Raw genomic sequence first — 27,521 nt, 5'->3', positions numbered from 1 at the left:
AACAACACAAGAGAAGACTCTACACATAGACATCACCAGATGGCCAACACTGAAATCAGATTGATTAAATTCTTTGCAGCCAAAGGTCGAGAAGCTCTCTACAGTCAGCAAAAAACAAGACTGGAAGCTGACTGTGGCTCAGATCATGAACTCCTTATTGCCAAATTCAGACTTAAATTGAAGAAAGCAGGGAAAACCACTCGTCCATTCAGGTATGACCTAAATCAAAGCCCTTATGATTATACAGTAGAAGTGAGAAATAGATTTAAGGAACTATATCTGATAGAGTGCCTGATGAACTATGGATGGAGGTTCGTGACATGGTACAGGAGACAGGGATCAAGACCATCCCCATGGAAAAGAAATGCAAAAAAGCAAAATGGCTGTCTGGGGAGGCCTTACAAATAGCTGTGAAAAGAGGAGAAGTGAAAAGCCAAGGAGGTAAGGAAAGATATACCCATTTGAATGCAGAGTTCCAAAGAATAGCAAGGAGAGATAAGAAAGCCTTCCTCAGCAACCAATGCAAAGAAATAGAGGAAGACAGTAGAATGGGAAAGCCTAGAAATCCCTTCAAGAAAATTAGAGATACCAAGGGAACATTTCATACAAAATGGGCTCAATAAAGGACAGACATGGTATGGACCTAACAGAAGCAGAAGATATTAAGAGGAGGTGGCAAGAATACACAGAAGAACTGTACAAAAAAGGTCTTCACAACCCAATTAATCATGATGGTGTGATCACTCACCTAAAGCCCGATATCCTGGAATGTGAAGTCAAGTGGGCCTTAGGAAGCATCACTGCCAACAAAGCTAGTGGAAGTGATGCAATTACAGTTGAGCTATTCCAAATCCTGAAAGATGATGCTGTGAAAGTGCTGCACTCAATATGCCAGCAAATTTGGAAAACTCAGCAGTGGCCACAGGACTGGAAAAGGTTGGTTTTCATTCCAATCCCAAAGAAAGGCAATGCCAAAGAATGCTCAAACTACTGCATAATTGCACTCATCTCACTTTACATGTAATAACTACTAATAACTAATGAGGTATGAATCTTTATTATCCTTATTTTAAAGATTAGAAAATGAAGACAAAGATTAATTATTTAGCCCATGGACACATAGTAATATTTCAATGAATGTCTCTTCATATTACTATAGTCCTCTGCATAAAGTAGACTTGGGAAGCAGCATAAGATAGTGGAAAGTACATGGTTGTGGGGGTAATGCAGACCTGGGCTCCAGTCAGTCTTTATTAGCTTAATGACAACAGGCAAATAACTCTTCTGAGCTTTAGTTTGCTATCTGTAAGTTTAAGATAATAATCACCATCTTTTGGGACTGTCCTACAATTTTCTGAGATATATTTCATGTAAAGCTCTTGCACTTTACTTGGCACATAATAAATGGTAGCTATTATTTACATACAGGTTGTTCAGAAAACTAAATTGGGTAGCTTTATGTTCTCAAAAGACAAAAAATAGTTCCTCAGGCCCTGAGGTCCTGCTTCCCTTTCATAGGCCGAAGGCCATGTATATTAATATGGTCATGTAGGATGCAATCTTGTATTTGGATAGCATGAAATAAACTTTTCATTGTTAATGAGTTCCAAGGGAAAAGTTTATTATAAATGACCAAGAGTAGCAAATATTTTTTACAAGTTTATTATTATTATTTTTTAAAGTATTTATTTATTTGGCAGCACCAGGTCTTAGTTATAGCATGCAGGAACTTCGACCTCTGTTATAGCATGCAGGTTCTAGTTCCCCACCAGGGATGGAACGTGGGCCCTCTGCATCAGGAGCAGAGTCTTGGCTACTGTACTACTAGGGAAGTCTCTGAGAAAAGTGAATATTGATATTTGAACAATATAGGCAAAATTACCTAATAATGTTGGCAGAAACTTGTTTCCTCAGAGAAATCACTCTCAATATCTGCACCAATAAAGCAGAGGTATGAAGCCTGTGGAGACTTGATTTCAGAGCCCTCAGAGTAACCTGCACTCATTTCATCCATTTTGGTGGGAGAGGAAAGTGAAAGTGAGGTCACTCAGTCGTGTCTGACTCTGTGACCCCATGGACTGTAGCCTACCAGGCTTCTCTGTCCATGGGATTTTCCAGGCAAGAATACTGGAGTGGGTTGCCATTTCCTCCTCCAGGGGATTGTCCCAACTCAGGGATCGAACCTGGGTCTCCCACATTGCAGGCATATGCTTTACCATCTGAGCCACCAGGGAAGCTGGCTTTGGGTGGGAGAAGGGGAGTCCCTTTTTCTCAGATTGAAAACCCTGAGGAAGAAGGAAAGACATGTCCTGCTAAACCCAGGACTCTGCCTGGTGAAGTTCAAATGGGTGGGCTTTGTGGACTTTGGTGGAAAACTCCATAGATCTCACAGAAGCAGATTGAGGGATAATACACTTTTGCAGTCCTCACTGACCCTTAATTTGAGTTATTGACTTTGGGTATTAGGTTAAGGAGTCTTTATACATTTGAAGAAATCATATGGGTTTATGTAATCTCATTTTTTTCTTATTCCTAATTTTGGGGACTTTTTATTACATCAGCTACTTTGATATTTCTCTTTTCTATTTCTTAGCTTTGTTTTCTTATAGCTCATTATGCACATTACCTGTCTAATGAAGGAAGAACAATTTTTCAGAGATGTCAGACCATTGGTATTGACACAAAGAACACCAAGAAAATTATTTTGGGGCAATGAGGATTATAGTGCTCCAGTTTCCAGATTCTTTCTTTATAAATGGCCTCAACAGTGACAGCATGAGAGAAGAGCATCTGCTGTAATACACAAAAAGCAGTCAGTGCTTTTTTTTTTTTTTTTAATTAGAAACAGATGTAAATATCCCCACAGGATACTTTCCATTTCTTTACAGCCTTGTAGAAGGAAGTCAGGTAGACAATGAGGATGGTAAGTATCTATATTGCTATTCATTAAATAAATACTAAAAATAGGTATTAACCAGATATAGATGCACATTTGAACAAGATAGAAAAATAATAAAAAAGACATACAAATACCATAAGGAAGGCAGAAGTTGACTTGCAGAATCACATTGTATCGTCAAGCTTTTTCTATGCAGTTGCCTTATTCAGTGTATGTATTATAGGGTGATATTATAATAAAAGGCACAGGGCTAAGCTCCCTATTTATATTTGCAGAGATTCTCTCAGAAGTGCAGAGATATCTCTTACCTAATTTGGAATCTCTTCTGGAAATTGACCACTTTTATGGACAAAAATACACCACATGTTTTGGCTTGAAGTAGAGGTTAATGATTCTCAGGGTGACTTCGTTAATACACTCAGGTCAGGTCCTGGACACAATATTTTTCTCCTCTTTGCTCTTGAGGAATTTAGGAGCAATGCTGTTGGCAAGCCTAGACATGCACCCTACAAGTGTAAGCAAATCAAGATAAATACTAAATAGCTTGACTGTGTTTGTTTTTATGGAAAATCAATGTTTAAACACCAGTCAGTAAGTAACTTTCTGATAAGTGGCATTTAGACTGTACAAAGATAAGGTTTTGTTGGTATTATTGTTACTTAGTGACGAGCAGTATAGATAAGTAATTTGTACCACTGATGAAGGCCCTTGAGGGTCAAGGGCTTTCTAGGAGAGTCCCCAAGACTGTTTTCCCCCCTAGAATTGTGCATTAACTCTGGTACTTCTGCAATAAGCCTGTTACCTGTTTTTCCCTAGAATCTTCAGACAAAATATTAAAACTTGCAAAACTGAAACTCGTTCAACAATAAATCCTCATTTCCCCTCTCCCAGTCCCTGACAATTACCACACTACTTGCAGTGAAGTTTCTTTAAGTAGGATTGTAGGGGTAGAGAATGAGATTATTAAAAGATATTACATAAGATTTTTAAAAATTGTTTTTAAGCATCCCTATAGTATCTGGGAAATAATGAATTTATAACTTCTTGGCTCAAATTTCCCCAAGAAGAGACAAATGGTTGCTCTTGGCTCATAAATAAGCTTTTCTCAGAGGTTGTGGAAAAATATTAGTCTGTGTTCCAACAGTTCTCCTTTGTCAGTACTGGGCTCTGCTTATCCCCAGGTTGAAAGCTTGCAAGCTTCTCCCACAACCAGACTTCATGGTTAACGAGTCAGTGGGCTTATGGATCATAGACACATTTGCTACTTGCTTAAAAGTTCTCTTTGTTACAAAAAAAATCTGGTCTACTAAACATCTCATTTTATATTTATAAGACATCTATTAGGGCAAGTACTATACTATGTGCTACAAGGAACTGAAAGATGAAAGTTTTTTTTCATATATATATATGTGTGTGTGTGTATAAATATCTTTAGATTTTCCCCATTGTAGTTTATTACAAGATTTTGAGTATAGTCCCCTGTGCTATACAGTAAATCCTTGTTGCTAACCTATTTTATGTACAGTAGTTTGTTTCTGTTAATCCCATACTTCTGATTTATTCCTCCCCTTCTCCCTTTTCCCTTTGGAAACCATACATTTTTTCTATGTCTGAATTTGTTTCTGTTTTGTACATAGATTCGTTTGTATTATTTTTTAGATTCCACATACAAGTGATGTAGTATTTGTCTTTCTTTTTCTAATTTACTTAGTATAGTATTCTCTAGGTCCATCTATGTTGCTGCAAATGGCAATATTTCATTCTCTTTTATGGTTGAAAATATCCAATTGAGGACCTTGGAATGAAAGCTGGTGACTGTGGACATATCCCTTCTGTGGGGCTGTCAATTCCTTGCTTATGCAATACCTGGATATGAATTGTAAAGAAGCATGCCTTTTTTAAAGTTAAAAAAAAGTTGGTAGTATATTATTACACAACCTGAATAACTCCCCCTAAGGGAGATTTCCACAGCCCAGGCAGACAGCCAAACTCCCAACTCCATCTAGGTAAGGAGACAAAGTCAGAGGGCTCAGACTTCTGAGAGTAGCAGGGGAGCAAGAAAAGCAACATGAGGAGTTTGTTGTTAAGAGACTGAGTTGTTGGTCTCTGTCATTCCCTTGTGTTCCTATTATACATTCACATCCTTGATAAGACCTCACACTGCATGGAATCTACTTCCCTGCACTTTGCCTTTGGACTTGACGTAGTGACTTCCTTTGACCAGTGGGTTGTTAGTGAACATGATGCGGGCAGATGTTTGAAATATGCTTGCACAGTTGGATTTGCCCTTTGTGTTCCTGTATTTGACCATAAGAATGATGAATTTGAGTAGTAACTGGTCAAAGGTGGAAGAGAGATGTGGAGCAAACCTGAATTCAATCTGAAGCTTGGAGCCTAGCCCAGCTCAGCCTAGATTAATCATATTCCAGCAAACCTAAAGATGCCTGAGCAAGAGCTAAAAGCTTGTTGTTAATAAGCCACTCAGAGTTGTTTGTTACATGGCATTTTGTGAAAATAGGCAGCTGATACAAAGACATGCTCAGACTGTAGTCAAGTGAGAGGGCGGACAATTGTTAGAGTGTATGCTAGTTCATTGGTACTCTCCATGAGTGCAGACAGGAGTTCATGAAGGAGGGAGCTTTCTCAGTCATTCCACAACTGAGTGGCCTCAAATTATGGATTTCACCTGTAAAGTGTCATCTCAATTAGGTTTTTCAAGGTTTATGTTTTAGATATGATCCTCTTGTGTAGTATACAACCTGTATGCCTGGATGCATGATTCTGCTAGTATTGGCAACTGCTGCTAAGTCACTTCAGTCGTATCCAACTCTGTGCGACTCCATAGATGGCAGCCCACCAGGCTTCCCCATCCCTGGGATTCTCCAGGCAAGAACACTGGAGTGGGTTGCCATTTCTTTCTCCAATGCATGAAAGTGAAAAATGAAAGTGAAGTTGCTCAGTCGTGTTCGACCCTTAGCATGGACGGGAGCCTACCAGGCTCCTCCATCCATGGGATTTTCCAGGCAAGAGTACTGGAGTGGGGTGCCATTGCCTTCTCCGAATATTGGCAACTAGGTGCTAGGAATTTCACACTGCAGTAGCTTAGGTAAAGAGGAATAAAGAAAAAATATAAGACAGAGACTAGAGAATTAAAGACATTTGGCTTGAAGATGAATTAAACTTTAAAAGAATAGGGGGGGGAAAAAAGAAGGCAAAGGCAGAGAGAGAAGAAACATAACATAATGGTTCAGTTCAGTTCAGTCACTCAGTCGTGTCCGACTCTTTGTGACCCCATGAACTGCAGCACGCCAGGCCTCCCTGTCCATCACCAACTCCCGGAGTTCACTCAGACTCACATCCCTCGAGTCAGTGATGCCATCCAGCCATCTCATCCTCTGTTGTCCCCTTTTCCTCCTGCCCCCAATCCCTCCCAGCATCAGAGTCTTTTCCAATGAGTCAACTCTTCGCATGAGGTGGCCAAAGTACTGGAGTTTCAGCTTTAGCATCATTCCTTCCAAAGAACACCCAGGGCTGATCTCCTTTAGAATGGACTGGTTGGATCTCCTTGCAGTCCAAGGGACTCTCAAGAGTCTTCTCCAACACCACAGTTCAAAAGCATCAATTCTTCAGTGCTCAGCCTTCTTCACAGTCCAACTCTCACATCCATACATGACAACTGGAAAAACCATAGCCTTAACTAGAAGGACCTTTGTTGGCAAAGTAATGTCTCTGCTTTTGAATATGCTATCTAGGTTGGTCATAACTTTCCTTCCAAGGAGTAATTTTAATTTCATGGCTGCAATCACCATCTGCAGTGATTTGGGAGCCCAACAAAATAAAGTCTGACAATGTTTCCACTGTTTCCCCATCTATTTCCCATGAAGGGATGGGACCAGATGCCATGATCTTCGTTTTCTGAATGTTGAGCTTTAAGCCAACTTTTCACTCTCCTCTTTCACTTTCATCAAGAGGCTTTTTAGTTCCTCTTCACTTTCTGCCATAAGGGTGGTGTCATCTGCATATCTGAGGTTACTGATATTTCTCCCAGCAATCTTGATTCCAGCTTGTGCTTCTTCCAGCCCAGCGTTTCTCATGATGTACTCTGCATAGAAGTTAAATAAGCACAACCATGGCCAATTATCAAAACTGAAGGCATGTACTTTAGTATAATATCACTAACTAAATTACAGATCTGATTTAGATTTCTTCAATTTTCCCACCAATAACCTTTTTCTGTTGTAGTTTCCAATCCAGGATCCCACACTGCATTTAGGTGTATTCCAGTCAGCTCCTCAGTGTTACGGGTTGAATTGTGCCCCAGACTACCCCCACCTGCTTCCACCTTCTCCAATTCATGTGTTGAAGTTCCAACCCCCGATATCTCAGAAAGTGACTTACTTGGAGATAAACTCTTCATAAGTGAAGTCGCTCAGTCGTGTCCAACTCTTTGCGACCCCATGGACTGTAGCCTACCGGGGTCCTCTGTCCATGGGATTTTCCAGGCAAGAATACTGCAGTGGATTGCCATTCCCTTCTCCAGGGGATCTTCCCAACCCAGGGATCAAACCCAGGTCTCTAGCATTGCAGGCAGACGCTTTACCATCTGAGCCACCAGGGAAGCCCAAACTCTTCATAGAGGTAATCAAATTAAAATGAGATCATTAATGTGGGCTCTAACCCGGTATGACTGTTATCCTCATAAAAAGAGGAAATTTGGATGGAGTTACTTGCAAAGAGGGACGATTATGTGAAGACACCAGGAGAAGACAGCTATCTACAAGCCAAAGAGAGGTGCCTGGGATAGATCCTTTCCTCACAGCTCTCCAGATAATTGAAAAAGTTAATTAAGGCAAGCAATTGTATAAAACGGGGTCTCAAAAGAGTCAGACACAAATGAGCAGCAACTAACACTTTCACTTTCATACATACCTTAAATTTTTTCCCTTTGTTTTCCTTCCCTTTACCTAACTCAGGAAGCTGATCTTATTTTATAAACTTTTCATTTTTATTTACTTTATTGTAATTATTTTTTCTTTTTACCTTTGACCCCCTTCACCCATTTCTCCCACTACCAGCCACTCTACACCACTGGCAACCATCAGTCTGTTATCTGTATCTTCTTTCTTCCTCTTTTAAGATTCTGCATATAAGAGAGATCATCTGTTATCTGTCTTTCTGTGTCTGATTTATTTCAGTTAGAATAATGCCCTTGAGAACCATCCATGTTGTAGCAAATGGCAAGATTTCATCTCTTTTTTTTATGTGAATAATAGTCCACTTTGTGTGTGTGTGTGTGTGTGTGTGCCTGTATGTCACATTTTCTTTATCCATTCATTTATTGATAGTTGTTTTCATATCTTGACTATTGTAAATAATGCTGCAGTGAACATGGGGGTATATATATCTTTTTGTGATCATGTTTTCATTTTCTGGGTATTTAAATGTCCAGAAGTGGAATTGCTGGATCATATGTTAGTTATATTTTTAGCTTTTTGAGAAACTTCCATAATGTTTGCACCAATTTACATTCCCACCAACAGTGCATGAGGGTTACCTTTTCTTCATATCCTACTCAACACTTGCTATTTCTTGTCTTTTTGATAGTCATCCTAACTGGTGGGAAGTGACGTCTCAATGTGGTTTTGATTTATGTGGTTTATCATTTTTTCTTTTTTTTTTTTCTGAATTTGACTGATAGCTAGGAGTTTTCCCTATTCTTAGTTTATAAAAAAAATTCACCCATGTTTTCTTCTAGTAGACTTAAAGTAGCTCTTTTTTCTAACAGTTTTATTGATGTGTAATTCACACACCATACACCTCACCCATTTAAAGTATATAATTGGATTTTTTTAGCATATTACATTGTTATTTTTTTAAACTAGAGTATATTTATAACATTAACTTAGCCATTTTAACCATTTAAAAATATATAATTCAGCAACATTAACTACATTTACAATGTTGTGTAATCCTTACCACCATATATCTCCAAAACTTTTTCATCATCACAAAAAGAAATGCTGTAACTATTCAGTAGTAACATCCCATTCCTTCTTTCTCCCAGCCCCTGGCAATCTCTAATCTAATTTCTTTCTCTAATTTTGCCTATTCTAGGTATTTTATATAAGTAGAATCATGTAATATTTGTCATTTTGTGACTGGCTTATTTCACTTCACATATTTTCAGTATTAATCCATGTTGTATGGCTAAATAATATTCCATGGTATGAATATACCACATTTTGTTTATCCATTCATTTGTTGATGGATACTTGGGTTGTTTTCATCTTTTGGCTACTGTGAATAATGCTGCAATGAACATTGGTGTAGAGACATCTATTCAAATCCCTGCTTTCAATTCCTCTGGGTATATACCTAGGAAAATACGAGAAAAATTGCTGGGTTGTTTAGTAATTATGTGTTTTGCTTTTTGAGGAAAAGGCAAATTGTTTTCCACCATGGCTATAGCATTTTACGTTCCCACAAGCAATGTAAGAGAATTTCAATTTCTCCACACCTTTCCCAACACTTCTTGTTTTCTGTATTTTTTTTTTTAATAGGTATTCTAGTAGTGGTGAAATGGTATCTCATTTTGGTTTTTATTTACATTTCTCTAATGAATAATAATGCTGAGTTTTTTTTTCTTGTGCTTATTTTACCTCTTTGCAGAAATATCTATTCGCATTTCCTGTCTATTTTTAAATTGGGTTATTTGTCTTTTTGTTACTGAGTTGTAGGAGTTCTTTGTATTAGATCCTTATCAGATATATAACTTGTAAATAATTTCTTTCATTCTGTAGGTTTGTTTTTCACACTCTTAATAATGTTCTTTAATGCAAAAGGAAATCTGTTGAAGTCCAATTTATCTGTTTTCTTTTGTTCATTTTGACGTCATAAAATCCATTGCCAAATCCAAGGTTCTAAAGTTTTACTCCTATGTTTTCTTCTAGAAGTTTTATGCTCTCATGTTTCACAGTCAAATCTTTAATCCATTTTAAGGATGTTTAAAGTGTAAGATAGGAGTTTAGTTTCTTTCTTTTGCATGTAGATAACCAGTTTTGTCCCAGCACCATTTGTTGAAGAGATTTGTTTTTTGCTCCTTTGAATGAACTTGATAACCTAGTCAAAATTCAGTTGACCATGGAGGTAAGAGTTTTTCTGAACTCTCAATTCTATTCCATTGGTCTATATATCTGTCCTTATGCCAGTACTATATTGCTTTGATCATTGTACCTTTGTAGCAAGTTTTGAAACTGGGAGAGGTAAGTCCTTTAACTTTGTGCTTCTTTTTCAAGATTGTTTGGATATGTTGGGCCCCTTGTAACTCCATATGAATTTGAGGATTGACTTTTCCATTTCTGCAAAAATAATCATTGAAATTTTGATAGGGATTATAGTGATCTGCAGGTTGCTTTGGGTAGTATTGACATCTTGACAATATTAAATCTTCCTATCCACGAACATGGAATGCATTTCTACTTATTTTGGTCTTTCAAGATACTTCTTGATACCCCTTTGTAGAATACTAATTTAGGCAACACCATCTAACTCCTTCCAAAGTTACCAAAGAACACATAGGCAAGAGTCCCAAATATTGAATGACTGCATTAAAGCACATTTCAAGACAATTCACAAAGCATCACTTTATTTTCATATAAATAATAGTCACCGATAAAGGGAAAAAACAAAATTATGACTATCAATATTTACTTAGGGAACCATTTTCATAGAACACTGATGAAGGAACATAGTATATGTATTCAGAGTGGCAGAGGACACAGGGACAAGCACACTAAATTGAAGGCATAGAAGCATATTCTCATAAGGACCAAGCAATCCTTGTTGTTGGAGGACCAAATGGAATCATCATTAATGTAAGTAGAATCAAAGTTCACGATCTGTAAGTCCTTCTTGAGATATTCATGATTCAGCTTGTTTACAGTCCGAGCAAAGGCATATTTCGAAGCACAACTATATGCTTCCAAACTGTACACTTTCTTGAAGTGCAGATCAAAGAATGGATTGTCCTAGAAGAAAAAGAGAGCCAAGATTTTGTTTGTAGCTAAGAAAGTAGCTTGATTTCCTGGATTCTCTCATATTCTTTTGTATGCTTATTGATTGTAAGATATCAAACATATTTCAAAAAATCTAGAAATGAGCTTTCCAAAGCTACCTGGTTCAAACATATTGCTTCTAAAAAGAATAACAATAAGAAAGATCATTTTGAAGCATCTTTGATGTTTCAATATGCAAATAAAACATATGTTAGAATGTGTAGTTATCAGATCTTTCCAGGGTAGTAAATTGGAGAGGATGGAGGGGCTGGAGAAGAATAAACCCACTTAGCAGACTTCCACAGGGGAGAAAAGGAGAAACCTTTTCTCAACTAGCAATTTGGTCCTTTTTGCTATTTCAGTGGTAGAAGGGGGAAATACAGAATTAGCATTTGGCATACATGCACGCATACTTGCTAAGTCTCTAACTTTCCAGGCAGTGCTAGTGGTAAAGAGCCCGCCTGTGAAAGCAGGAGATGCAAGAGACGCGGTTCGATCCCTGGGTCAGGAAGATCCTCTGGAGCAGGAAATGGCAACCCACTCCAGTATTCTTGCCTGGAGAATCCCATGGACAGAGGAGCCTGGCAGGCTACAGTCCATAGGGTTGCACAGAGTCGGAAACAACTGGAGCGACTTAGCAGGCAGGCAGCAGGTAGGCAAGGTCACCAACTTGCTGGCTTTGAAGTTAATAGCAAGGAATTACTTTTAAAGTTAATGACAAGGTTCATTAAATCATTTGACTGAAACTGACAATTTGACACTGACTCATTGGATTGAGTTAGGCTCTGTACTTCTAGTGGAGATGTTTTGGGAAAAAGTAGGCATCAAATCTGATCTAGGTCTACATGGTAAAATACTAATAACTGCTACTGTTACTAATAGTAGTAACAACAATACCTTGCATTTATGAAGTGCTTTTTCAATTTACAAAATGCTTTCAAATTCACTATCTGCCTAACTTCTAACTCTCCTTGAGGGCAGAGGTTTTGAATCATTTATCTTTTGTGTTCCTGGTGCTTATCCATGGCAACAATGAATTTCTCAACAAACACATGTTGAACTGAGCTGAAAGTGAAGTGAAAGTGAAGTTCTCTCAGTCGTGTTCGACTCTTTGGGACCCCATGGACTATACATTCTATGGAATTCTCCAGGCCAGAATACTGGATTGGGTAGCTGTTCCCTTCTCCAGGGTATCTTCCCAACCTGGGGATTGAACCCAGGTCTTGCACATAGCAGGCAAATTCTTTACTAATTGAACACAAGGGAAAAAGTGAAGTGGAGGTAAACATTGTCCTAAATGATAAGGAAGCAGAGACAAAACCAAACAACAGTATTAAAATGTGTTACTGTATAGTGTGTAAAGTTTATAAACAACTTATATATTGCAATTTTTTTTTTTAATAGGAAAATTCTTGCAGCAGGCAGGAAAAAGAACAAGGGTTTTAAAGTTAGACCACTGTTTTGACACTGATATAACCATGGGCAAGATCCTTATCAGATTGGGCCTTCACTTTTAGATAGGATTGCTATGAAGTTTACATGAGGTTAATCATATAAACTGTGACACTAGGATGGAGCTTAATGAGCTTAATGAATGATAGTTCCTTTTCCCAGATCTGCCGCCAGAGATTATGATACTGGTGGTAATACCACCTTGCTTTGCACTATTACAATTTTTTAAAAACAAAGCAATATTTAAAGAATGTACAAGAGTGATGTGATTTTAAGCGCATTTCCCCAACTCACATCTTGCAAAATGTTTCCTAACTGTCATAATTGCCAGTTGAAAGACACTTGTGCAGAGAATCTCAACAAAAGGAAATCACACCCATTCCATCACCAGATACTAATCACACTTCTTATGTAGTTTCCTCACAGAACCATTTGCTCCTTGTCATGTAGAAAATATGCTTTATGTTTTTGAAATACTTGGAGAGGATTACGTTTTTCCATTAGCCTAATAATGGGGCTTTCCTGCTAGCTCAGACGGTAAAGCGTCTGCCTACAATGCAGGAGACCTGGGTTCGATCCCTGGGTTGGAAAGATCCCCTGGAGAAGGAAATGGCAACCCACTCCAGTATTCTTGCCTGCAAAATCCCATGAACTGAGGAGCCTGGTAGGCTACAGTCCATGGGGTCGCAGAGAGTTGGACACGACTAAGCGACTTCACTTCAAGCAGGCATGAACACAGAATACACATCTGTCCATCCCTCCCTCTCCTTCCCTGCTTCCTTCCTTCCTCTCTGCCTCTTCCCCTTTCTCTCTCTTTCTTTCTTTTGACAGAGCTAAAAGGGAATCTCATAGTTCATCCTGTAATCTCTTGTTTATAATAGATTATAATATCAGATCAGATCAGTCGCTCAGTCCTGTCCGACTCTTTGCGACCCCATGAATCGCAGCACGCTAGGCCTCCCTGTCCATCACCAACTCCCGGAGTTCACTCAGACTCATGTTCATCGAGTCAGTGATGCCATCCAGCCATCTCATCCTCTGTCGTCCCCTTCTCCTCTTGCCCCCAATCCCTCCCAGCATCAGAGTCTTTTCCAATGAGTCAACTCTTCGCATGAGGTGGCCAAAGTACTGGAGTTTCAGCTTTAGCATCATTCCTTCCAAAGAAATCCCAGGGCTGATCTCCTTCAGAATGGACTGGTTGGATCTCCTTGCAGTCCAAGGGACTCTCAAGAGTCTTCTCCAACACCACAGTTCAAAAGCATCAATTCTTCTTGTGAATGATAGTTTCCAGAGGGTTATAGCCCAGGTCACACATGTAGCTATCGGCAGAGCCAAGATGAGAACCAAGCTCTCAATCAGTCCAGCCCCATTTCTTGCTACATCATCCTCTCTCCTGTTGCACCACAACAGGCTCCAAGTCCCCCATCATTTTGATTTCTGCAATATAAATTGACTTCAGTTTCAATTCCATTCCATTTTAAAGTTGACAACTTTCTGGCTTGAACTAGCTCTCTTTAAAACTGTATCATTGCTATTGAGAAAAATATAATAAATGCTGACTCCTGAGGATTCAGTTACAAGAGGGAAGAGAAGTGGAAATTCCCAGAACAATTGAGATATTTTTACTTCATCCACAGGAAAGAAATATTTAAAAGAACTACACTTTGGATATTACAGGTTTTCTTCTGACAGTTTAATATTTAGGTCCTGAAGAGATGAGAAAATTAAAAATGTTCAACTTCTCTTTTGTATCTATCTAGTTCACTATGAAAGATAATGATCTTCAAATGTGAAAGGGAAGAATCAACAACATAGGAATGAAATTAAATGCCAGAAAGGTGAGGATAAAATAGAGCAGAGTTAGCTGCTTCCAGTGTATCTGAGTTGACAGGCTTGATTAATACATTCCTGGGCACTGACCAAGCTCATAGAAAATAGTTATGACATCAGTAAATATTTGAGGACTTATAACAAAAGAAGAAAATGGTAAAAAAAAAAAAAAAAAGAAATGGGAATGGTTAATTCCTAAAACTACATATTAATGAAATTGACATTGATTTCTGATAAAATTCAATGCAACACAGAACTTTTGGCAAATATATAAAAGTAGAAAGAAGATAATAATTTAAAAATTATAATAATCTTTTCACACAAAGATAATTATTGCTAAAGTACTGGTTAGTTTCAAATATGCATATACACACATCTATATATGTTTGTGTTAAAATTTGAGGTTCAGCTTTGAAGTTTTTGATACTATGATAGATTAAATATGTAAAACAAGATAATACTATAGAAGAGTTTTGTATCAGGTGACTTTTACAAAACGTATTAAATGATGAACAATTGTGTTCTGAGGTATTCTTTTGGAAACATGATTTTTAATGGCCATGTAATGTTCCAGCATATTGACATGCCAAGAATATTTATTTCCTAAAGTGTTGAATGTTTAGGTAGAATGTCTTGCCAGAAAAAAATGCTATGTGATTACTTAGGAAAGAAAGTAATGAAATTCAGCATACTTTCACCAAGAAGTCCTGTCAAATATACCAAATTTTAAAAACAGGATTCCTGGAAGATAACAGCAGATAACATGTATTGATTTCAGTAAAGATCTTAAGGGTAAAATTTCGATATTCAGACTAGATAAGTGAGGCAGAATTAAGTGCTTGTGTCCATCTAACTTACCACTTACCATCAGAGCCTAGCAAGACCTAATATACCATAAATTCTCAGTGAATGAACAAATATAAAAATTTGTATAAATGGTAAACAACAAGTCCAAAGAAGATGAATTAATAGATTTGGAGGTAAAATCTACCTCCATCACTAAAGTAGTTATTTGACCTTGGGCAAGTCAGTTAATCTCTTTATGTCTCATGTTCCTCATCTGTAAATCAGGAGTAATGCTAGAATCTAGTTCATGGGTTGTGACAATTATATGAAATTATGTCTAGAAAGAGATTTTTTGGTCCCTGTCATCTGATAACCATTTACTAAGTGTGAGATGGTAGTATGTAGCAGTACTACTAGTAATGGTAATAATAGTAGTAGTCATGATAACCCATCAGTTACCCAAAGGTATTTTTAGGTGTGCCTGCTTCATCACTTTTATTATTGACTTGAATGAAGTGCTAAATGTTGTTCAAATTAAACCTGCACCATACTACAGTGAATGTTAACGAATCAAAATATTAGAAGGTTTGATAGGTGGGAACAATAGACGAAACTAAGAGTATGACATTAAATAGGATAAAGAATAAGTAGTGAGTTTAAATTCTAATTCATCCAACGATAACAGAAGTATTTGAGTCCCTAATATCTGTTAGGCAGAAGGCTACAATAGAAGATGAAAAGTAAGCGTTGCAGTTTTTTATTCAGAGGGGAGACAAAGTAAGCCAACAACTGCAGCTTGTTGGATTATTTATATCCATAACGCAATGGGGTTGTAGGGCTGGGGGACATGAGTGGGACTTACTTCAAGGAGAATCTAAGAATGGGGTGAGGGATGGAGGTGACTGGCATTCTAAGCCCTGAGAGTCAGTAGTTAAGTACTTTCACTCTATAAATTTTAGGGAGAATAACCAGAGATGAAGGAGCCAGATGATCAAGGGCTTTTATTTACATTTTATCCTAGGTACATAGAGGGTATGGCAGATCAGGTTAAAAGGCAATTCATGCCCAAAAGATCCAAAGGCTCAGTTGAGTGTTTAATAGAAATAAGAATTCAGATCAAAGGAATTATAAACAGGTCACACTAACTCCAAAGTTTTGTATTTAATTCTGGAGAAACAAGCATTTCAGAGGAGAGAAAATAGCATAGTGGAAGGTGTTGTAGCAATGTCACTGCATAAAATAACAACAGTGCTATTCCCTCTTAGTGTTTGTATGGTCCTGTCATATTATCTTATTTAATCTTCATATGAACATCATTTAAAGAATGAATGGTTACATTTAACCCAGAAAAGAGAAAACTTGAGGAAACCTTATAATTGGCTTCAAATATTGGAAAGGCTGCTATGTGAAAGCAGGGTTGGTTTGTTCTGGTTGTACCAAATGGCAAAACTAGAACTGATGGGTGGATGTCATAGTGAAGCAGATTTGGGTTAGATATAAGTAGGAGGGACTTCTTCCCTGGTGGTCCAGTGGCTAAGACTCCATGCTCCCAACACAGGGGGCCCGGGTTCCATCCCTGGTCAGGGAGCTAGATCCCACATGCTGCAACTAAGCCCTGGCACAGCCAAATAAATATAAAAAATAATAAAACATAAGTAGGACATGTAAAAAATAAAGGATGGCAATTCAGAAATAGAACGGACTTCTTCATGTGGTAATGAGTTTTCCATTAGTAGAATTTAAGGAGAGACTGGGAGAACCACTTTAAAGTGGTCATGTGAGAGATTACACTCTCTTTTCCTACTTTCAACACTGAGGCTGTAGGATTTCCTAGAGTTATCAGTCCTTCTGGAGGATCAAGTGGCTAACTGGCAGAAAAATCTGAAGAAGGTGAGGAAAGGAATTCCCACAACTTGTGGAGGAAGTTGGGATGGGGAGAGAGTGGTATGAAAGTGTCAGATATTTAAAGTTTCAAAACAGACTAGAAGAGTGTGTTTTACCTGTTAGGAACCACTTGGGAAAGACGCTTTTAAATCTGATAGACAAAATTCAAATTTAAACCCATAGAAACAGAAAAAACAAACCAGTAGATCATCCCAGTAGATTAAACCGTACTACTTAAGAACAATATGTCATCTTAACACTCAGTATATGTCAAAATGTATGAAGTAGGATATTGACCATCAAGATCTCCAGCATATTGATTCCATAGCTCCCTTACAAAAACATAACACTTACTGTATCTGCTTCTTTTCCATCGATCATCTGCAGATCATTCAAAGACCACTTTTTGGTTACTTCATATTTTTCATCTAAACCTATTCTGTAGTGTTTCACCATAATTATTTTTACTTCTTCATTTTTGGTCACTGTGGGACAGAAAAAGACTTCGTTTACATAGACTCTTGCAAGATAATAAATTATTCACCAAGTCATAGTTTTCTGTATTTATGTATCTCCTTTTCATATAATGAACTTGAACATACATTTTATCTGCACCCTGGTTGTGAACTCTGAGGTATCTGAAGCTTCATGAATGTTCCCTCAAATTTGCTCACTGTTCTATCAGTGTGTTAACTTTATTTTTGCTACAGTTGTGGTCACATACAGCCGCGGTAATGTCTGTCAGATAGAACACCGAGCTCTGTGCTTTCAGCTCTGAGCTTTGTGGTGGAGGATGGAGTTCAACTCAGGGCAGGAAATAAGAGGCTTAGCGTGAGCATACAGTCAGTGCCAAAGTGTTTACCAGAACAAGTTGGAATTTTAATTTATGACAATATAAGAAAATGAGGTCAGGAAAGTATATCATTCTGCTCACCCAGCAACCAACTGTGGAAGAGAGAGCATGCAAATAATATTATGCACACTTTCTTTTAAAGTTACTCTGAGATTTTGAATGTAGGATTGCTGGCAACACAGCTTTTACTAACCTATTTGGTATTGTTTGAGGTTTTTAATCTTCTCCAGAGTGTATCTAAACTTCTAGTATTTGAAATGTGCCATTGAGGCAAAAACTTTAGTACTATACTTTGAAGGGTGTGGGGAAAAGCATTGCTTACTTTATATGAACGACATAAGGGAAATAATTTTCTGGCCTTAAAATCATTGAGTTTGGTCTCATACGAACACACTAGGAGAATCAGCATTTGGTGTTAGAACTCCTGAATTGAAAGTTCTCAGTGAGTTATCAAGGGTATCCTAGGTATCCACAATTTGCCCGATAGAACTGTTACGATTGCCAGTGAGGGTAAATGATTGCCTGCCCTCTGGTAACTTATGGTTTTGTTGAAAAGAAAAGGCTAACAGACATGTCATATAAAATATGTATTATGAAGGTACACAATTATATCATAGAGGAGTGGCAGTAGGAATTGAATATCTTAAGCTTTCAAGATGGTTGATGTCACTTGGAGTGTTGCAGGCTGGTTCTGTCTCCTCAGAGTGAGACTGGAATTTGTCTTTGAGGAAGACTGTCTTTTGGTTCTAGAAAGTATCACTTTGGCATTGCTTCCTAGTTAAGATGAAAACAATATATTACAATATAGTCACAGTAATAGATCAGCAATTTGGAACAGAGTATATGCTCAACAGGAGTTCTTAGAAGAAAGAGGATTGGAAAAGTTAAGGAAAGAATTATGGAAGAAATAGAGTTGGAGATAGAGCTTTTAAATTAGTCCAGTTTCAGAAAGGCAGGGATGATACTGAAGGCATTTCTAGTTGAAGGACAGTATGACCAACTGAGAGGACAATTGACCCTGAACTTCACCAGGTAGGATTAGAGACAGTGGATTGTATAGATTAATTGGTGTTAGGACATGATGAAGGATAAGGTTAACCAGGTTGTGAAAATGTTTTGAAAAGTGACAGAAACCATTGTAGACTTGTGGTGTTGAGTCCCCCCTCTGGTGGGAAGGATGGGAGTCTGGCCTGGACACTGGGGGCTCTAGAGTTGGGGCTGGTGAAGAGATTAGTTATCCCCTGAAAGTGCAGGTGATACTGAAATTAAGGCAATCAGTTGAGCTTTGAGTTCACAATGGACCTGAACTCAGTCTCCTAGAGAAGGGAGTCTGAGCAGGTTGACAAATCTAAGAGGGCACTGTGTCAGGAGTTCAGTGAAAGGTCATATAGTAACACACATTCAATAAGTCTTTTTCCTTCTTGAGCAAGAGACTAATACAGTGGCACCTCATTAGAGGAGTATTTTTCTGGAATCAGTGATGCCAAAGAACATTGAAGAAGAAAAGAAAGAGGAACTAGAGTTTGGTAGAAGAGGCAGTAAATCTTAGTGGGCTCTGGCATTAGACATTCTGGATTCAAATCATGACATCACTTCTTACACTGTGGTCTGAGCATATTACTTAATTATAGAGAGATTAAACCTCAGCTGTCTCATGTTGTAAAGTGAACATCAGAGTGATACAAACTTACAGGGTGTAAAGATTAAAGTATGTAAATGATGTAGGATAGTGCCTAGTTTATAGTAATTGTTTTTGTCTTTGTTTTGTTTTATGAGGTTGTTAGAATCTAGGCATAAGATGTGAGCAGTAAAAATAGAAGTAGCAAATCTAATTAAGATTTTAAATGAGGCATTGACAACACTTGATGGAAATCAAAATACAAAAGTATGGAGGGTGGACTGGTTGGGCAGAATAGTGAATTTAGTTTTTGACATACAGATGAGATCCATAAAGTATCTGGGAAGAGAAGGAGATGAAGATATGGAGATGGAGATAGTTAGGAATGGAGATATGGACTTAGGACTTTTCTGTGTAGACAGTTTTCCAAGACAAGGTTTATAGGGAAAAAAGCAGAGGAAAAAGGTGAGATGGAATAGAGAAAAAAAAAAAAAGGTGCCAGCCAAGAGGCCTAAGAAGGAGCCATCAAAAAAGAGATAAGCCCAACAGTGTGATGCTACAGAAATGAAAAGGACAGAGAATTTCAAAGATTTGGAGACAATCCCGTGAAGTCACTTTGTTGGGTAAAAAGCAGAGTTCAGTCCTGGCACTCAATCTGACTTGGGGAAGATCATTGATTTCCTCCCTGAGGGCAATTCCTCTATAACGGGGAGTGTAGAAGACAGCTTGCAGAAGCCTCCTTCCTGGACTGGCTAACACTGAGTGCCTACTGTGTACCAGTTCCTATGTTATGTAGGGTTTAGAACAAGAAATAGGAGGAGAATAAAGACTATGATTTAGAGCACATATTCCAAGAGTTTGGAAGAGGAGGGATTGCGTATTTTGAGGGCAAAGGAGTGATTGAGGGGCATGTCCTGAGGGGACCTAGAGTGGAAGGTTTTAAGTGGAAGTTTTTAACCCTGGGTAAGAAAACTGACTCAGAATCTGTGAGTCTCCTGAAATTGTATGAAAACTTGGTGGATTTCTGCTCGTGTTACTTTTCCAGCCCTAAAGGAGATCTACTTCCATTGTTGTAGATGTTAGCTTTGGGAAGAGGAAAGGAAGAGAGGAGAAAAGAAGCCATTTGGTTGGTGAGTTGACGTGGAAGCATGGTAGCCTCTGTCATACCTGCTAAGGACAAGCTCTCAGAGGCTGTTGTCTGTCCAGACAAAGGCTCTACCTCAGAATCAAATGATGACACTCTTGTTCTCACTAGCTGTCTCACTGGCTACTTAGGAAGTGGGAGAGAATGGGGATGGGGAGAAATAACTGGATACTGTATAAAAATGTCATTTGAAGCAAATTCACGGCCTCATCAACCTGTTAGGATAACCAGCTCGTTAACTGCAGACCCACTGATTTGTTTCATTAATTTGATATCTGAGTTCCCCTTTTGTACAAAGTCCTGGGCTAGGCATTGAAAAAATGTATTCCTCTGCGGCACCATCATGTTCCCGCTGAGATTACAAAGTGTGGGACTTCAGAAAGAAAACACATGATTACAGTCCTGTGAACGAGGAATGAACAGGTCTTATAGGACCATGGGGAAGGGATATCTGCATCCCACTGGAGGCCTGACAGAGCTTCTTGACAGGTTTTCTGAGTTGCAAAGGGCCATGGGAGTTAGCAGAATGAATAAAGGGGTACAGGGAGTGCTGAAACAACATGTGCACAAAAGCGTAAGATCCTCGAATCTTCTAGTCCTCACAGGCATTTACCACTGTTGGCATGACGTGTAGGGGGAATAGGTGATAGGAAACGGGGAGGCCGGACCTGGTTCCTGAATGGTCTAGAATGCTAGGCTAAGGAGTTCAAATATCATCCTGAAACTTATATATGTGGGGAGATTTACAGGTGGTTGTGTTGTCACTGAAGACTTTAAGTAAACAGTCAAGCTGAACTTTACATTTTAGAAAGTTTTCTTCAGCAGTTCTATAAAGCAGGGGTCCCCAACCCCTGGGATCTAATGCCTGATGATGTGAGGTTGGATCTGATGTCGTAATAAGAAATAACATGCACAATAAATATGATGTGCTTGAATCATCCCTAAACCATCCCTCTTTTGCTCTGGTCTGTGGAAAAAGTGTCTTCCACGAAATGATCCCTGGTGGCAAAAAGGTTGGGGACCGCTGCAAAGATGGGTCTAAGGGAGGGAGTGAAGAAAGAGATAAGAAGGTAGGATCTACTAGTTATCAAGTTTTCTTACATTAGTGATCATTGTCTCACTAACTACAAACTAAGAAAACAGCAATCATGCTTTAAAAGTTAACTTTTTGATACAATGATGCAGCACAGAGATAGTACATCCTCCTTGATTTGGCAAAACAATCTCCTCTGTAGTCAAGGAGGTTCCAAGAATTGTCTTTAGCCAAGAGCTGAAGAAGTCTGCTCAGGTTGGAGTGGACCCAACGCCTCATCTCCATGCTTGAGCTCTGCTGCCAGCTAAAATTAAGTGGCCATATCCACATTAATGCGGTGGCAAAGTGGCAACTTATCACATGGTCTTAAAACAGAAAGGTGTTTGTGTAGTTAGAATGTTGCACAGTTGGTTTTAGTGACATCAGATGTATTACTGTCCACTTATGATTTAGTGATATCTATAAACCCAGGGAATTTCAGAATGAACCTACTTCAATGTCATTATTTTAGTTAGCATTTTCAGAATAACCATCTTAACCTCATGCCAACCATTGATTTTCACTTTTAATTTTGTAATAAACATTGTTGTTAATAATTGCCTCTATTATCATAGTAAAATAGTCACTCATGGTAAAAGTGTCATTCAGGAGGCTAAGTGGAAAGAAATTAGCCAATGATCCAATATAATTTGGCAGATAAGAGGAAAAAAAGCAGCTTGTAAGTAAGCTGCACAGAAATATTTTAAACACATAAACTACCATCATTTCATAACCCTAGAGTTATATAACTGCTTTCATCATTGAAATTAAGTAATAGGGGGAAATTACCGTGAGATATTAAAGACAAGAAGCCTCACTGAAAATGTCTTAATGTATTAGTTATGTCTTGGGATTGTTGAGAATGTTATTATTGATTTAATCAAAAGATAGCTTTCAAAAAAATTATCTAGAAATATTTTAATCAGATTGATTTGGGGGCAATAACTGGGTACTACAGATTTAATGTTTATTTCCTCTAATTCCTATGTTGAAATCTAACCCTTAAGTCAAGTCTATGGTATTAGGAGGTGGGGTCTTTGGAAGGTATTATTGGGATTAATACCCTTATAAAAAGACCCCAGAGAGCTCTCTTGACCTTTCTGCCCTGCAAGGTCACAGGGAGAAGACAGTGGTCTATGAGGACAAAGATCCTCACCAGACACTGAATCTGCAAGCACCATGTTCTTGGATTTCCCAGCCTCCAGGAATATGAGAAATTAATGTTTGTGCTTCATAAAACACCTAGTCTTTAGTATTTTGTTTACTTTTCCTGTTGACATTCTTATTTGACACTCTTGTTGTTAATATTATAAATGATTTGACAAAATTATTCAATTCTCTGATGCACAGAGAAGTTCTTTTTGACATCAAAATGTAATATGTATGGAGAATTTATGTGTACTGTTTTCATAATTCTAGCAAATACTGTTTATTTTCAAATTAATTATCTATGGAGAATATTTTTCAAAATATATGTGAATACTTAAAAAATACTCTGTATTGCAATATGTATATAATTTATTTATAAACTATATAACATAAATATATATCTATGTCTTTACTTTATATTTTATTTTTATTATAAATATTTATTTACAGTATATACTATATTTCTACATCTAAGCATATGTTTTCACAATACATGTTTTTCTATATATTTTAACAATATAACCCTACCTTTTATTTATTTGGAATATAATTTATCAAGTTTGCTTTTTTCCTAGTTAGGATTTAAGAAGAGAGCATCACTTCCATGCTCTGTGAGGACCTAGAGGGGTGGAATAGGGGGGTGGGAGGGAGGTTCACAAGGGAGGGGATACATGTATACTTATGGCTGATTCACATTGTTGTATGCTGCTGCTAAGTCACTTCAGTCGTGTTCGACTCTGTGAGACCCCATAGATGGCAGCCCACCAGGCTCCCCCATCCCTGGGATTCTCCAGGCAAGAACACTGGAGTGGGTTGCCATTTCCTTCTCCAATGCATGAAAGTGAAAAGTGAAAGTGAAGTCGCTCAGTCATGTCCGACTCTTAGTGACCCCGTGGACTGCAGCCCACCAGGCTCCTCTGTCCATGGGATTTTCCAGGCAAGAGTACTGGAGTATGGTGCCATCGCCTTCTCCGCACATTGTTGTATAGCAGAAACCAATACAACATTGTAAAGTAATTATCTTCTAATTAAAAATAAAATTTTTAAAAAGAGAGAACACTATGTGCAAATGTTGTTGTTTAATTGTTACGTTGTGTCCAATTCTTTTGCGACCCTGTGAACTGCAGCCTGCCAGTCTTGTCTGTCCATGGATTTTCCCAAGAATACTGGAGTGAGTTGCCATTTCCTCCTTCGGGGGATCTTCCTAACCCAGGTATCGAACCCATCTTCTACATTGGCAGGTGGGTTCTATACCACTGAGCCACTAGGAAAGTCCATGTGCAAATGTAGGTATTATTGAATATTAACTGAATATTAAATTGAATAAGTAATAGTGTTGCCCCCTATTTCGTAGCTGGCAGGTAGGCAAAGTTCAGTCATTTCACTCCAGCTCTGTCTGACTCCTAGCCTTCCATGGTCTATCCCACCATGCAATGCTACTTCCCATCCAATTATGGGTAATGCTTTCTATGCAATTTCAAATCTTTCAGAATTTCCTTAACTCATTTGCATTCTCATCATGGCACAAGTGACCTGTCTCTTTTTGTTCTCGCACATGATAGAGCCCCTCCCTCCTTCATAAGAAAACGCTGCTTTTAACTCCAAGGATAATGACATTCTGGGTTAGGTGAAGCCAATTCCAAGGGAAAATGACCATGTAAACCCTGAGGTGCCATGAAATTCCCAAGGTAAGTACTAGCAAACTACAGAGAGGGAGAGAAATTGGTAATGTTTGTTTTTTGACCTTGACGAAGTAAAGTATCCAGGTAACAGTAAATTACAATCACCTGGCTGGGAGACCCCTGCAAAAGACAGACTCAGATCAGATAAACAGAAAGTGTAATTTATTTAAACATACCTTCTTTAATCTGAGAAATGTATAATGGGATTTAACTACCCTAGACTCTTGGCTCTCACAAATTTAGAACTGCTGGATTAGAGGCTATAAAGAGGAAATCATAACTATGTGTCTCTCTACTCCCAGAAGGTGGCCAACTTTCAAAATCTGGAGTTATCTGCCTCCACAACTGAGATATGGCCTGTCTGATTCCTCTCAATGGAGTTATTTTCTGAGTAAAGCACAGCCAAAGGTTTAGCTCTAGCAAGCATCACTCTGACTTTAAATTACTGTTCTGTCTAAATGCATTTGAGATGGTCATAAAGAGATGCTACATTTGGAAAAGTGCTCTCAAATTGATGGACGTGATACAGAGGAGAGTCATGAAGCTGATGAATGAAAATTAATTTTAATGTTAACTTTTACCTGGAATATCACAAAACCATCTCCTCTTCCTCACCTCTGAGACAATCTTGGTTTTCCCTTCTTACATAAGAGAATCATTGAATTTTACTAATGAAAGTGATCACTTACTTTATTTGATTATTTTTCAGGTGAAAACTTTGACCCCTAAAGAGGTTTCCTTCGCACATGTTAACAACGCCAACACCTTTTAACCAATCTTGATTAAAAGGATTCATGTTATTTATGAAAAAAGACAGCAGGTGACCCCAGCCCACAGTGTCTTTCTCAGAACTTGAGGACATTGGGGAGAAAAATTACATCCATTTCCAAAAATTTAATTCTAGGAGTGTTTTTTTCCCCCATGCCAGATAGAACAAGTTTAGTTAATTATATTGTTGGAGGGGGGCATTAAAATACATCTAGTAAATTAGATTTAAATCATTCCTGGTAAATACATAAACATGATTATGATTGCTTTATTTTCATAGGATTTAAAACAATGTGTATATACTATAATGTTACATGATGAGTAATTAGCTTTATAAAGAATTTCAATAGGAATAAAATTAACTATTAAATGTTGGAATAAGCATTTTCTCTAATACATTAAGTCAAAATATTTTAAGATATAGTGATCTGACGGTTTGAATATAATGCAGTTTCTAAAATTTTTTCATTTGATCTTTTTCCATAATTTGACTTTCTTTTTCCTGGACTGAGGAAACAGGCATACCTGGCTGGTATGCCAAGCCTCACACTTTTTATTTGGCAAAATATGCTAGGTAAAGTATAAGATAAATCTTATTATTCTTATTATTAAGTAAATATTAGTATACCTGTTAGAAATGATAGGATTTTAAAGTGTTCTTAGCACTTTCTTTAAAGATGTTCTACTTTTCTTACAGTACTCTCTCTTGACAACTTTTGCAAGTTCTTTTAAGCAAAGTTTCAGGAAGGGAAGTATAATAGACTTTCTGAAAATGTTGAACTGTGTGCCTTAAAAAGCAAAGTGTACAATGAAAGTTAGATTTTCTAATCTCTTTCCTTAAGCCCCTGAAAACTGTTAAAAATCATGGATTAAAAAGAGAAAATGCTGTATATTAAATTCAATAGTGGCACAAACATTTTTGTCTAAGTTCAGCACAATAATTACAGGTTAAGTAAATCATAATTAAGTGAAAAAGCTTATACCTACCTTTGGACAATTTTCATGAATGTTTAAAACACGAGGAAAAATATTTTAGTTGAATAGTTTAGAGAACATTTCCTTAAAGTTTCATCTTCATGAACTAATTTCTACCATTAAAATATTGTTTCTGTGAGCATACTGTGAGAAAGAATTTTTAAAAGATCATTTCTCTTTTCAAAATAAGCCACCAGGAAGTCTAAATAAACCTCAGAAGAAAATCTTGGGTCTTTTTTTTTCTTTCCCAGCATGAAAAGAGAGAACGCTGGTTTCCAGACTGGTTGGAAATAGAGCCGTATAACTCAGTTATCCAATATGTTTAAAAATATTCAGAGAGCTTTCTGTTTAATTTTTTAAAATGAGCTCATACACAAATAAAACTGTTTGCCATGCAAGTGAATTGAATAAAAGATTGGAGACTAATCAGATCAGAAAAAGCACATACCCAGTTTCATTTCTGAACAATTAACCAAAATACTAATACAATACATTTTGCCTTACATTTTAGCACTTACAAAAATGCTGTAAAATCCAAATTCTTTACCTTGGTATAGTTAAATTCTATCACAAGAAGGTACATGTGCTGTTACTGTGTAGAAAGTAAACACCCTCAAATGCCCCTCTATCACCTAAGCCTCTCAGGGTTATTTACATTTTGAAATGATAACAGAAAGAACAGATTACCTGACACACAGAGGTAATACCTGTCCTGGACCGAGAACTCTATTTCAATAAACTCGTACAGATTCTGTGAGAGTGGCTTAAACAGTTTCTTCTCCAAGTCCTCCTTTACCAATGATGACATTTCCTCCAGTTCCACTTGGCCTGAGGTCTTGGCTCCAGCGCACTCTCTTTTCTCCTTCTGCTCCCTAGATTTCTTATTTTGGTTTGCAGCTCCTCGGTGAGTCCTGCCCACCTCCCAACCCTCACTCTCAACTTCTCGCTCCTGGCCAGACCCAGGCTCTTGAGAGCACTCAGCGCGGTCAGACCCCTCACTGCGGTATCTGCCCAGTGGCAGCAGCGGCAGCAGCAGCCAAAATACAGCAGCCGCACCAGCCCCACCGTCACTCTCCAGCATCCAGGCTCAAGGAGGCTGCTCTCTAGAGCTCTCCTGTGGTTTGTTGATGGGCAACATATTTATGAACACCAGCAGATACACTTGTGGAGTCCGCTGGTCTCCCTAGCCTAGTAACCCTTTTCCCCTTTCACATGGCTCTGCAGGGGAAGACCACTCCTTCAGTGTGATTCCATTACATAAATCAGCTGTCTGGCTCTATTGATTGGGATCATCTTCCATTAAGAAATTTGCTATCACCCGTGAGAGAAAATGCCTCTGTGCTTGCTCCTGACAC

The 27,521-nt window shown here is 38.0% G+C and overlaps 1 protein-coding gene and 1 non-coding gene across 2 annotated transcripts; one reads left to right on the top strand and one right to left on the bottom strand.

Annotated features, from left to right (window-relative positions):
- Window positions 1-10,519: 10,519 nt before the first annotated feature.
- Window positions 10,520-27,225, bottom strand: EXOC1L (exocyst complex component 1 like). Its single transcript, XM_010806144.4, has 3 exons — window positions 26,854-27,225; window positions 17,260-17,390; window positions 10,520-10,926 (listed from the first exon to the last, which is right to left on the bottom strand). The coding sequence occupies exons 1-3, from the start codon at window positions 26,972-26,974 to the stop codon at window positions 10,660-10,662; spliced, it is 519 nt and encodes a 172-aa protein (XP_010804446.3). The 5' UTR covers window positions 26,975-27,225; the 3' UTR covers window positions 10,520-10,659.
- On the top strand, window positions 12,925-12,996 carry TRNAC-ACA (transfer RNA cysteine (anticodon ACA)). Its single transcript has one exon. It is a non-coding gene; the product is annotated as a tRNA-Cys (tRNA).
- Window positions 27,226-27,521: the final 296 nt, after the last annotated feature.

The sequence above is a fragment of the Bos taurus genome, chromosome 6, assembly GCF_002263795.3.
Source record: "Bos taurus isolate L1 Dominette 01449 registration number 42190680 breed Hereford chromosome 6, ARS-UCD2.0, whole genome shotgun sequence".
NCBI classification, from domain to species: Eukaryota; Metazoa; Chordata; class Mammalia; order Artiodactyla; family Bovidae; genus Bos; species Bos taurus.
Note: the sequence above shows the minus strand (reverse complement) of the source record. Positions and strands in the feature narration are given on the sequence as shown.